The following is a 13,161-nucleotide window of genomic DNA, read 5'->3' on the forward strand; positions in this document are numbered from 1 at the left end:
GCCGTACGAGCTCGCTGAAGCATGTAACATCCATCCATCCAAACTTGCATTGTCAAAGCGGTTCATGAGCCTCCGGGTTCGTCTGAGCCGTACGAGCTCGCTGAAGCTTGTAACATTCATCCATCCACTAAAATTTGGCGTCTAATGCATCCATAATATGAAACGAAGTCCATCAATGCTGCTGCACGTATTTGTTAGCTGTAAGGAGCACGTCGGCGGTCTGTCCACAGATCACCGAGCTGTCCGCTTCCTTTCCTGCTTACTGCTGCGCCGTACCAAACAGGCAACAGTAGGCACAAGGAGTCTGTGCTAGAGTCGGAATGATCGTGCCGGTACCTAGGCTGTCCTGTCTCAGTCAGGTATCCGTTACGTGAAAGTTATCTTAACACGTCACCTTAATGACTGACTCAAATAGCTACGGAAAGGTTGGGTACGGAGGTCGGCAAATCGGTTTCTACGGCTGCGGGAGGGCATGATTTCGGTCAGTGAACCTAAAATAATTCAAAGCCAAACACAGGTTTAAGTTCAGCGCGCGGCCCTACGGCCGCAATAGAGGCTGCAAATCACGTCTTTTGGTCAATTTTTGGTCATTAAAGAGCCGCAGCCGGGGTTTTGAGCCGAATTACGGCTGCGGGTACTGTGGTACGGACCCGCAGTACCCGCCTTATTTGCCGACCTCTGGTTGATTAATAGGCTATCCCTCTGCGCGCCTTACTGGGTTCGCGGCAACAAATCACGCTCCCCAAGGCTGGTAGTCTATACCGTCTTCGAGGGGTGTGACAAACTATTTGCCAGGGACCCAACAAGCAGCAAATTTAAAGGTTTTATGCCTTTCCTGACTTCAACTGTGTGCTAGATAAGGCTATATCGTCAGTGACGCTGTGGTATGTTTGGCCGTGTATGGCCGTGTATCGCACACAGGGTTAATGTGGAGTTGAGGTCACAGTTGATGGACCAAGATTCGCACGCTGGATTGGTGGCGAATGCTGAACCCTCTGTCTCTACGGATGTTAGGGTGACATGATGAGGAGGGATTCTAGAAGGCAGAATCGACCGCCTTGGACTTGCAGTTCGTCTGGCGTAGTACAGTGTGGTAGTGGTGGATGGTGCTGTATGGTGTTCAATCCTAGATATGACATTCCAAATCTGTCTCATTGGCCCAGATGCCTCCCACGCTGTAACAACAACACAGGGTTGTGCGGTTGGCGCTCGGTGGGCATTGCACACGAGCCATTCGGGCGCCACTGTAACTAGTAACCGTCTACTTAATGAAGCAGAGGCACGATGTCGCGGCTATTTCCAGGTATTACAGAAGGTAGCAAATTTCGGTCCTGATTACTACCACAACGTACAGCCCCAGCTCATTTGTGCAGGGCATAGCTGCCGCTTTAAAGTTGCGTAATACGCGCTGCGCATCTCTGTAATCCCAACCCACCGGCCCTCCTGCCTCCATGGCCCTAGCAAAATGTACAAATTCATCATGCAAAGTCACGAACTAACCTACGGTTAAGTGAAAGGTGTAAATCGGCGCAATGAGGGTATGCTAGCCACCGCACGCCGGAACGAGGGTCAAAAGGGTCACGAATGCGCTTGCAATCGATGCTAACCGTGGTGGCGCACAGCCTAGCATTTCATTATACTGCTGACCTTGTTTCGGTACGCGGTACGCTCACCACAAGGGCGGGTATTCGTGTATTGGACGTGATACCAGCCGCTACAGCGCACGATCCCGCCGATTCGCGCCTGCCTATGTCATATACAACGAGGGAACGGCATTCTATACGTAGCTAGAACTTTGGTCCAGGAAGGCCAGAAGCGCGCCCCTCGAAAGCGCGCTGCTGGTTGGATGCGCACGCAATTCCATGCACAAAAGCGCGCTAGGCGACACGCGCGCTAGGTACACGCAACCATCAGTGCACAATGCCCAATACACGTTCCAGCTTGGCCTTAACCTCAGCGACCATGAACCATGCGACGGTCGACGCGCGGTAGTACTCATAATCGTGCGCTGTCTGAGGATAGATGAGCGTGAGAGAGGTCTTCACCTGTTCCATCTTGACGCCAGCCTGCATAACGGACATGTAAGCGAAACACGGGAGAACAATTGGGTACTTGGCCAAAAGCCTCTACTACGGGCACGGCTGCCGTGTTATCAACGCAAAATCCTTTGTGGGTCCAGCCTCTGGCTTCTCGTTTTCCTCACACATCATGTATTGTTACCTCACACAACCCAACCTTGCCCTCCCTTAGCCCCTTGCCATACCTGCATCCAGCGTTTAAGCAGCTGGGGCCGAGGCACGCAGAAGCCGCAGCGGATGCCATTCTCGATGGCGTGATTGCAGAGCGCGTACAATAAGCCGATGGACATATTCAGGCGGTCCACGGAGCTCCACGTGATGGTGTTGTCCTTACTGGCTTCTGCAGGAGTAGGTCGACAGGTAAGAGTGTCAAGGTTGGGAATCAGTCTTATCAGACAAGGACGGACGACGCCCAACTTAATTAGCGTGGATGCTTCTGAAGCGAAAGGTGAAGCTTGCGTACGTAGGTAACACAGTTCACGAGCCGGAGAAAATAAACAATCACGAAACATCCGCTTGTGCTTACCCGCAGCTGCTAGAGCCTGCTCCTCCGTAAGGCCCTCTGCCAGCGCAGGACGGACGCTGGTATGCGGAATCTGCAAGCCCCACAGCTCGATACGTTCATCGACACCGTAGTACCTGCGGTTCAGAGGCCACGACAGGTTCTTTCAGCTCATAATGTCAGGCGGTGCCAAAACATTCCAAATCATCATGACTCCCCCGCGGAGCGCTTCGCATTACCCTCGTGAAAGGTTTATTGCTACAACAAGTAACGCATTCACTCACATCCGGCTGATCCGGCTTCTGGCTGATGCCTCTGACCGATGCCTTACCGGAGGTCGTCTGGATCGTCGAAATCGAAGATGCAGGACGCGATCATGTTGGTTCCGAAAGTAGCCATCAGGCAGCCCACGGCCGGTCCAACGGCCTCCTTCATCGTAGCCTCGCCAGTCGCAACAGTGAGCAATGCGGCTGCCATGTCGCGACCAGGGTTGACCTACGATGGATTAGTCGCCCGGTTAAATGCGGTGACCGGCTCTCTAACCCGGGCCCAAATCCCATGCAGCAACTTCCCAAGGATTCTGTAACACGTAACTGCCGCTCATTAAGACACTGCTACGTAGGTAGCCCTGTTGAAGTCAACTCTGCGCACAGTGACATACGCACCTCTAGTCGCGCGAGCAGGTACGTCATCTTGTCCGACGCCGGGAGTGGAGTATTTTCCGGCAGGAGGCTTATGACGTCTTTGAAATCTTCCTTGGTGCAGGCTTTGAAGACCGCCAGCGTGTCGTGTTGATTCACCTGCAACGGCCAGACGAATGACTCCTGGTTTACAAGCAAAGCAGGGTAGCTAAGGCCATCTGCGTATTCGACATCAGTACACACGTAACCTCGGGCCTTATGCATAGGTTGTCGAACAATAGTTGGTTTTCGGCCTTAGCAGCGTGTTTGTAAGCGATTTTTCAGATGTCAGCTGCACACTACGCCCGGCTAGGACATGACAGAGTACCACATCAAAGTAGCGCAACCCTAACTCCAATATATACGCACGCGGTTATACCTTGAAACGCGCCAGTAATTTCGGCACCTCGCCTTCATCCAACAAGTCGTAGCCTCCACCATCATCTGCACCTGCGCCCTCATCTACACCACCGCTGTCTGCCGGGTCCACGCCATCCACGTTGCCGCTGGTTCCGGCACCCTGCTCAAGCTCTGTGAGTGAGACCTCGCTGCCGCCCACGGCTGCAGGCCCACCAGCACCATCAACCCCTGCAAGAGAGTAAGGCAAACTGCGCACATTGACGTCCTCAAGCAAACTTGCACGTGCCTTACGTTTGCATATGTTACCGATATGTGGGCACATCCAGTCGATATGAAAGGTCAGGGAAAGTAGCTATTACATCTTGCGGCACCACATTAATAAAAGTAAACGATACCTCCTGTGGATGGCACGGGATAATAGCGTTATGCCGCGCACCTTGCTTCTGTGCCCGTCGGAACTTGGATTTGGATGCCGCTGGTGCGCTACCCTCCTCGCCCTTCCCAGCTGATGGATCCTCCTCAGCGAACATTGAGTCATCGCCGCCGTTCGCGTCTCCACCCGCTCCGTCCGCTGATGGATCCTCATCAGCGAACATCGATTCATCTCCATGCTCTCCGCCTGCATAGTCTTCCGTGCCATCGCCATCCTGCAACGCGGTAGGTCAGTAGGCGCCAAAGACAAACACCCAGTCACACATCAGCGGAAAGAGATGCCCATGTAACGTTTGGGCGTAGTCTTCACGGTGGTAGTGTACTGCCATCGTGAAGACAAATACAGTCCTTATTGCCAAAACCTTGCTCACCACGAAGTCGTCCGTTCCACCGTACTCGCTGCCCGCTGTGCTGCCCACTCCCTCCCCGCCCTCGCCTCCAGTGCCCGCTTCTTGAGATGCCAGCCAAGCGGCGAAGCTTGACTTTCCGACTGCTTTCGCTGTGGAGGTACCTGGCCGTGGACCTGTGTGAAAGGCAAGAAACAAGGAGCAATGAAATATGAATTGCGTTCTGCACACCTAGCAATGCATGTAACGTACCACCTTTACGCTAATACGCTCTTAACAATCTTCTCCTGGTAAGACCCTGAGCAGCAGAGACGTGCCGTATACCGTATGTTAAGCACAGTCGATCCGACGTATGTCGGCCGCCAAAACCCAAGGCCCATTGGATTTTTACCGGAGGTGAGTCACCTCTGGCACATAAACATGATCTCGTGTTCTGGATCACCTGCCACATACTGCCGTAAAATGTGAGTTACTCACGTGAAGTTGATGGCGTGCCGCTGGGGGACTCGTCGGTCGTCGGTGGAACGCGGTTGCGGCTGCTGGCTGGTCGTGCCAAATGTGGCCGACGTGCTGACGCGGGCCCCGCGGAGCCAGCACCACCCAGGCTGTCCACGGAATTGGTCATTTGATTGCTTATCCGTAGACGTGTGCCGAATCCCTTCAACAATTCATCTCCAATGACCTGCAGTAAAGAGACACCAGCCGCCACCTTAGCAAAACAATTCATCGCATGCAGACCCATGGCAGGAAAGACACGTATCCAAGCGAAAACCCTTAAGAACACGGCGCTGCTGCTCCAAGAGACACTAGAGATACACAAGTCCAGAACCGTCCCTGCACTCCAGTGCACCATATCTTTATTTCATTAAGGACTCTCAGCGCACCTGGTCCGTAGGGATGCTAGCCGCCGCGCCTCCAGCAAGACGTCGACGCAGCTCGTCGTATTGCGTGGCACGGAGCCGCTGGAAGCCCTTCGCCTTCATTTGCTCCTCTCGTAGGGCAGAGAGGGCCGCAGCGCGCTTAGCCTCCTTCTCTTTGCGTTCCCGCTCGCGGCGCTCGCGAACCTCCTTCAGCTTCTCATGATCCTCAAGCAAGGCCTACACAGCAAACAGGGCGTTGCATCCATGAGGATGTTCACCTTACCGCAAAGGAAAAGTCCTCCAACTGCACTCCCTGATACACTTCCCAACTATCCAGACCCTTTGATTGACGACCGTATGCATCACCAAGACCGTACCTGTAGCTGCATCATGCCCAGCGAAGCACCCATTCCGGCCTGCGGAATGACCGGCAGCAAGTCCTCCTCCAGCGTTGTGAACCTAGCGTTAGTGTCACGGTAAAACTCGTCAGGTGCTTTTCCTTCCATTGACGAGGTTGAACAGGGCAGTACGTGAGAATGCTCATCATGATGGGCCCCAACGAAGGCAATTAGCACGCAACGTACGTTGCAACATCCCAAGGACAGCCGAACCAAAACCCCCATGGAGAACTCACCTGTTCGGTAGCGGCTGGTTTTTGATCTTGCAGGCGCGGTTGGCATACTTCAAAGTGTTATTCGTTTCCTCGAAGTCAGACTCAGAAGGGCTGATGCAGCTGATGAGGACTGTGAGACTGTTGCCGCCCAAGGAATCCTGGCGTCCATGGGCGTGGAGGCAAATGAGCCGTCACGAGTTGAGGAGATATGGGACTTACCAAGGCAGCGCTGCGCTTAAGGTGCATTAATTCACATACACATATATAAGACAGCGATATCATCAACTCGACGTACCTGGAGCAAGCGCGTGAGTTTTGAGTCACGATACGGAACATGTGTCGCCTTCTTCTTTTCCCCCGCCCCCGCTTTCCCAGTCCCATCCTTCTCATCGCCAGCAAGCGCCACGATGACGTTTCCAAGGGCCAGGAGACCGCTGTGAGGATAACCACCGGAATTCGTTGGTCAAGGCACAAACATAATATGCGCAAGCGTTAAGTATGACAGCTGAAATGCGGAAACCTGTAGCTTGTGGCCTTTCACATGGAATCCTCTTTCTTTAAAGCCTGGACCACGTCCCGATCTTCCCGATAGTCAACCGGCATGAAACAGTCGTAGGTTACGTCCGACGAGTTGTTCCCAAAGTTGGCATACTTGCGGCCGCTGCTGCTTGTGAGCATGCAAAACTAGGAGCTGGCCTTAAGGCTGCCATTGCTTCGTATTTACCTGTTGATGTGTGTCGCCTCTTTCAGCTCTTTGCCCGTGACGCCCGATCGCTTCACGCGTTCGCTACCCGCAAGGTCCACGAGGTGCAGCTTGCTGGTAAACTCGCTGGTACGGACCTATGCAGCACCACAGCAGTAACGCAATACAAGCACGTTTAGGCGCCTGACCAATGCGTAAATGTGCAGGCATCGTACCGATCACTGGCACAACCCAAGATAACCCAAGGCAGTCCGAGCGATACCTTGGCTTTGAGATCGGCTCCCAGCTCATTAAGCACCTCCACGATCGTACGCTGCACTGTAATGGTGAAGATCGCGTGGGATCGGGACGACCTGTTTGGAATGACCCAAATAACGAAAAGCAATTTGAATTTAAGCGTGACATTTGACGCAGTGAAACGGTGGGCCGTCGACAATGTGATGAGCGGCGCCTTGGCCACACAGGAACCCGAGTAAAGCACAAAAAGGCATGCAGCGTGATCCCATGGCGATCCCCAGGGGCTGAAATGTCGTATCTGAATATACATTAGCCACAAATTTCAACACCTGGGGCGTGGACTACCTGTCGTTGAGCTTCGTAGACGACGTCGAGCGGTTCTCCATGCACAAATTGAAAAATGAGAGCAGCTCGTCCGCGTTGCTCACGACCCTCTCTGTCACGCCAATTACCTGTCAAGGCCCATCATCAGGATCCCATTACAGGTGGCCACAGACAAACTTCAAGCTTAATATGGATGGTCACGACACGGATAAAACATGCCATGAATATGATTGCGCTAGTGCAAGCACTCTCCAAAACTCCAAAGATTCCTGACCCCTGACCCAGCCCAGAAATTACGCCTTTATCGCATAATTCATTCCTTTGACTGGGTATAGGCGTCAGCGAATATCAAGCAGCATCTGCTACAATGGCTTCGCGCACGTACCTCGGGCACGACGCGTCCATCCTTTCCGACAGGCCGCTCCTGCAGTTTCAGAGCCGACGGATTCCCTCCCTTTCCATCCCAGCCCTTTGCTGTCTCGTCCCGTCCACCCGCCAGAGCAAGATCACGGAGATCTTCGTTGTACAACTCGAGGCCGTACGCTTCTACCTATAATGCAAGGTAGCCATGAGAATACAATGCACTTAGGGACATACATAGGGGCACGACGAATGCGTGCAACAACGGCCTTCTGAGCTGCATTTCCCCGCTTGAGGAACCTAGCAATCCTCAGGAAGCAAGTTATTCATATTAGAGAGCTGTTCGCCAACCCGGCACTTGCTCTGCCAGCTTTACATTCCCCGACCGCGTTGATTTTGACATATCCCCCCACCTGCGTCTTCTCTCCCGGCTTCTCCTTCTTGCGAATTGCCTCCGCGAGCGCGAAGATGTGCCGGATAACCCGTGGTGTGATACCTGTCACGGCGACGGCAGGCTTTCAGTACAAACAGCGGTAGCCCTCGTTGCGCATAGCAGTCCCCTACTCCCCCCACCTTACCCTCCTCGACAACACCGTGTATGCCCTGCCCTCCGGCCATTGTGTGCGTCTTGCCGGAGCCGGTCTGGCCGTAAGCCAGCACGGTTGCATTGTAACCCTGCATCATGCGTAATCTAAAGTTTAAAAAGCTATGCACACCAGACGGCCGTTGGATGTTTAGCGTGGTTGTTCGGATACCTTGAACACGGCCTCGACCAGCTGCGCCACGCAGTCTTCATAAATTGCATCGGAAGTAATGTCCTGACCATATCGCCGATCAAAAGCATACCCTTTGGCAGTTGCACCTCTGAGCTGCAGCAGCGTATTCTTGTCCACCGCCTGCAGCAGTGCATGCGGTCAAGCCTTAACCCACAGACGCCCAGCTTTCCGCCAGCATAGCATAGCTCACCGAAAGAACAACTTGCTTTGTTTCCTCATCAAAACTGACGCAAGCGCGTAGACCCTCGTCGCGTTCCCTCGGATTGAGGGGTCGCACCTTGCAATACAGACAACAGACAGCCACTTGCCGGCCTTCCCAAAGACCAACGCGGCTTCATCCAAGTAGCCACCAAGAGCTGTGCCACGTTACACTTAATATGGCCACGTACCCGGACGCATACTTGTATCGCCGAGGAGGGCTCCCCCCCCTCCTGCTCCGCCATAAGTTCAGAGCCGCTCTAAAATCTTAGCTAATTGCTAGTTGATGCTGTGTCGAAAGTGTCAAGGTGATTTATGCACAAGGAGTCCAACAGGCGATCACCAAGCAAAGAAGGATTGCGTCTTCAAACCAAAGTGTCAAGCTAGCTCAGTAACGGACGTGCTCATGTAAAGGTTGAAAGTATAACAGTAAAAGCGGCTTGCGAAAGGCTTCCGAAGGGGAAGGTCCCGGCGTACGGCTTTGCCGGGGTAGTGAAAGAGCAACTTGTAAACGGACAAACCGCGTCCGAACAGCTCCTGTACGCCAGATGCCTAAAATTCATGTTTGATATGCATGATACTATAATCACGTACATCAACTTGCGTAAATGAACCCTGAGGTGACCACCATTTGACCGTTAACGATGGTGCTGTCCGCCTTCCGGCAGGCCTTCACACAGTGGCGAGGCGGATTATACACGCATACATTCCCTGGGGACTCATATCAAGGGGTGCGAAGTAACTAGGGTAATCTGCGTTGCTCTGCCCTCTTGTATGGGCAGGCGGTCGTACCCGCAACACCCCTTTCCGACAACGTGGCGGTACCCTCTTTAACACCTAGACAAGAAACACCTCCATAGAGTAGTCAAGTGTTCCACCACATGCCTTTGCATAACGGAAACATTTGGAAGTGTGCAAGAATGATCCTAACAGCTCCGGGTGACAGCTGAACCTGACGATCAAAAATGGTAGTTCTCATCCTTACGTAAATAGCTGTGCCCAACGAGGTCATGTGCACTCCCGGGAATTGCCATACGGGAATTGCGGCCGCGCCATCGGCCCTTAGTTAGGATAGGTCCGGTCTAGAAACTACCACCAACCAACATTAACCACCTGAACCTTACAACGTGCTTTGGTGACTCACGGCATACTGCAAATGGACTTGCATATGAAGATCATCGTATATGGAGCTTACTCGTAGGCAGAAGCTATAGTCCAGGGCCCGGGTGCCATACATTCCCACATCATGTGTCATCAGCCTGTCGAAGGTTCCAGAGCTGTCCATGTAATGCGGCTTGCGTTATGAGCGAATGCTACGACTGCAAAATGCTATGCTTTCAAGATTTTCAAGGTATAACGTTCTTCCAGGTGACACCGAGTATGCAAAGTGCTATGTCGCCAGCTGCAGCCATCTCCAGAATACGCCGTACGGAAAGAACATTTTCTATCAATAGAAAGTTTGGCAATCTACAGATATTTCCTTTATTGGCAGTAACTATCAAACGTACACAGGCACTCTCCTTTTATTGCGATATCTCGTATTTTATCCCCACAACATCCTTGTTACATCAGCATGTTCGGGCGCGGAAGCCCGTTCGGTAGTTTGTTTGGGAATGACCCCTTCTTTTCAGACCCATTTTCGCAAGTGGACAGGATGATGAGCTCTATGTTGAACGATCCTTTTTTTGCAAATCCGTTAGGCATGGGCCTTCGGCCGCCTGGGAATCAAAATTTCCAGCCAGCTCAATATGCAAGGGTATGCTTGCTGCTCTGTTTCCTGAGCAAGGCAGGCAGCTTGCTCAAAGGGGTTCCATGTGTGTAGGGTCGGCAGCCCGTGATTGAGGAGGTAGACGATTCAGGACATGCAGAGATGACTGCAACCGCTCAGGATGAACCAATTGTGGAGGAGCCGGATGACGGTAGGTCTAGTGCTATCTCGCATGGCCAGGTTTCGCAGCGGCAACGCAAACTGAACGCACCGCCGTCGCGTCCAATATTACGCCTGACTTCCGGCTTTTGGTCGGGAGGTTGTGCTCGAGCTTGGCTATGCCTCTGGCCACGATAGCTCTTTAGCTCTTTTCGGTCGCTGCACAGTTCACCATTCACGTTCCCCTCCGATAGTTTAGTGAAATGGCTTGCATGATTCCGCCTTCCATGGCCTGCAGAGCCATCGCCACAAGACCGCGCGTCGCAGCGGCAGCGGCGCCACAGCCCGCCGCGGCAGCCCATGCCACATCCCCAGGTGGCGCCCATGGGTGCGTCTCACCAGAGGGCTGAGCGGAAGAGCGTGTCTTGTCGGGTCAGGGATGCATTGATGTTGCGATTGATTTCTGAGCCATGGGGTTGGGCTGTTCAGAGGAGGCGTTTTTTACGTATTTGCAGAAGTTGGAACGGCTCTGCGCTTTAGGACGGGTCGTTTGACAAAGTCATCGTCGCATCGGGAAATTTGTTGTGCTTGTGCCATATAAATCGTCGTCAGAAGTGGTTTTGACTTGATGGAACAGAAGCCTGACGCTCGGATACCTGCTCGTCCGGCTGTGCCATCTCCCACCTGACAGACCCCTTCAGCCAGCTGTTTGGAGCCCTCACCAGCGGCACTATGGGTGGCGGCGGCTCTTCCTTTATGCTCAGCAGCAGCAGCTATGGCACCATGGGGCCTGGAGGGGTGACCTATCAGGCGTCCCGCACTACGAGAGTGGGACCTGGAGGGGTAGGTCCGGAGTGTCGCTTCTCTTGAAGATTAGGGGAGAGTCCGAACGCCGGGCAAGTTATGAAATGACAGGCACTAGCTCTCAAGAGCCCTCTGTTACGGATCGGGAGTCAAGGTTGCTGGTATGCGACTTACGGGCAACCCTGTCGCCACCCAAGTATCCAATAGCTACCCGCTGGCGGTTATCGGCGGTGGAGTATCTTTCTGCATGATAACTCTCTCTTCAGCTCATCGCGCAGGAAATATTTTGCAAGTTCTTTCACCGGGTGTGCCTCTCGCTTGGTCCTGCTGTGTCTCGCTAGTATATCTGCCCACCCGCACATCGGCTGAATTTTAGATGTATTCGGTGCTGTCCTGTTAAGAATCTGTCCTTTGACTGCCAGCACTGGCGTTGCCGCGATTCTCATTTATTAGTGTCTCAGTCCGTTACTGAGACTTAACACCTCCCTGCCTTTGCATCGAAAGTCTCACAATGTGTCGCCCGCTGCGTCACCTGCAGGTGCGCGAGACGCAGTCGGTAGTTCGGGATGGCCGCAGCGGCACCGAGTCAGTCACTATCAGCCGCGGCCTGGGCGACGGGCGGCAGCGTACACTGGTCCGCACGCGGGACGCTATAACGGGCCGCGAGGAGCAGTTGGAGGACCTGCAGGGGCTGCGTGAGGTGAGGAAGAGGCATGGAAGCATGAATGTTGACGCGCGGTGGCGCTGAGGGGCCCTGGGTGATGCATAAATCTTAAGATCATAACTATGTTTTTTAGTCCAAGAATAGGAGAGCCGAGACAAGGCTGCGGGGCGGAGTGTTGATACCAGAATGGATGTGGTAGGGATATGGCGACTCCTCATCAATGAGGGAAAGCAAACATAGGAGCTGGATACATGTGCAGACTGTACTGGGGGCGGAAGAACCCATACAACTGAAGGCAAAGGTAGACCGCATTTGGCTCAGCGATTATTGAAAAGGGATGGCGTGGGATGGGGTGGGGTGCTACATGGCTTTTTCGGAGGCCAAATGCATTTGTTTCTGGGCGTCAGAGCAATGGGTGCACAAAGTCAGGCGCTTCAGTTGCGACCGTGAATTATTAGGTTCCATCGGATGAAATAGAGCCTAGGGTATGGCGGGATTGTCCGCCATTGTCGGCCGGGCTTCTACGTGCGTTCGGTGGCCGTGAGGGATCAAGAAAAATTACATCGGGACTGGGCTGGACCTCATGTGCTTGCCTTTACAAGGCAAGGCCCCCCGACCCTACACGTTTGCGCCCGGAACCCGCAGCACGAGGCGGAAGTGTTCGATGAACAGTGGCGTATGCAAGCCGAGCGCAACTTCCCTCTTGGCGGCGGCTTTGGCGCTGCGGGCCGCCTCGCCGCTGGTGGCGGTCGCGCCAGTGGCGCAGCGCAACAGCGGCCGCTGGCGTTGCCCCACGCAACGGCTGCTCCAGCCACGATGGCTGAGGCCGGTCCTAGTTCCAGCACGAATGGGGTGCACGGTAACGCCGGCCTTTCGGCAGCGCAGCGCGCCACGTACGCTCGTCCACCGTCGACGGCCACCGGCCGTGCCCCGGCGTCTAGTGGCGGCAATACATTTTACGCCGGGAACACTGCTGCTGCGGGCAACGGCGGCCGTGGTGGCACTGGATACAGCGGAAGTGGCGCGCATTATGGAGGCACCAATGCCGGCGCCGGTTATTCAGCCCCCCGAGGACGTGATCCCATGTTGGACGGGCAATACGGCATAAGCTCGCAGCCGCACGCGAATACGGCCGCGAGGTTGCCCTCCGGAAGCGGAGCGGGCTTCTCGGCAAGCGGTGGACATGCCCACTCGCGAGGTGGATACTGACGACAGTAGAGATCGCCCTCACAGCTCTGATGTACGTTCATTTCCGATGGAAAATATAAGAGCGCGCTGTATCAGTTCCTTTGAATGTACTCTTGAATGAGCTGCTGTGTGGTGACGATGGCAGTTGGCATTTGACTTTCACTCCTT

General features: G+C 54.0%; 2 protein-coding genes across 2 annotated transcripts; one reads left to right on the forward strand and one right to left on the reverse strand.

Annotated features, from left to right (window-relative positions):
* Positions 1–188: 188 nt before the first annotated feature.
* On the reverse strand, positions 189–8,715 carry invA (inversion kinesin InvA; the record flags this gene model as incomplete). The annotated part of the gene is made up of 23 exons (XM_002948326.1): positions 189–2,012; positions 2,046–2,066; positions 2,264–2,418; positions 2,605–2,717; positions 2,912–3,075; positions 3,246–3,380; positions 3,640–3,848; positions 4,057–4,267; positions 4,424–4,575; positions 4,877–5,081; positions 5,284–5,496; positions 5,637–5,718; positions 5,894–6,030; positions 6,168–6,306; positions 6,597–6,712; positions 6,838–6,928; positions 7,158–7,264; positions 7,522–7,686; positions 7,910–7,992; positions 8,075–8,138; positions 8,252–8,392; positions 8,463–8,549; positions 8,662–8,715. 23 exons carry the CDS (start codon positions 8,713–8,715, stop codon positions 1,911–1,913), a joined length of 2,946 nt encoding a protein of 981 aa, XP_002948372.1. The 3' UTR covers positions 189–1,910.
* A 1,625-nt stretch (positions 8,716–10,340) lies between these two features.
* On the forward strand, positions 10,341–13,014 carry VOLCADRAFT_116802 (uncharacterized protein; the record flags this gene model as incomplete). Its single annotated transcript, XM_002948176.1, has 5 exons — positions 10,341–10,389; positions 10,636–10,725; positions 11,029–11,180; positions 11,680–11,841; positions 12,451–13,014. 5 exons carry the CDS (start codon positions 10,341–10,343, stop codon positions 13,012–13,014), a joined length of 1,017 nt encoding a protein of 338 aa, XP_002948222.1.
* Between the last annotated feature and the right edge of the window lie 147 nt (positions 13,015–13,161).

The sequence above is a fragment of the Volvox carteri genome, assembly GCF_000143455.1.
Source record: "Volvox carteri f. nagariensis unplaced genomic scaffold VOLCAscaffold_9, whole genome shotgun sequence".
Lineage (NCBI taxonomy): Eukaryota > Viridiplantae > Chlorophyta > Chlorophyceae > Chlamydomonadales > Volvocaceae > Volvox > Volvox carteri.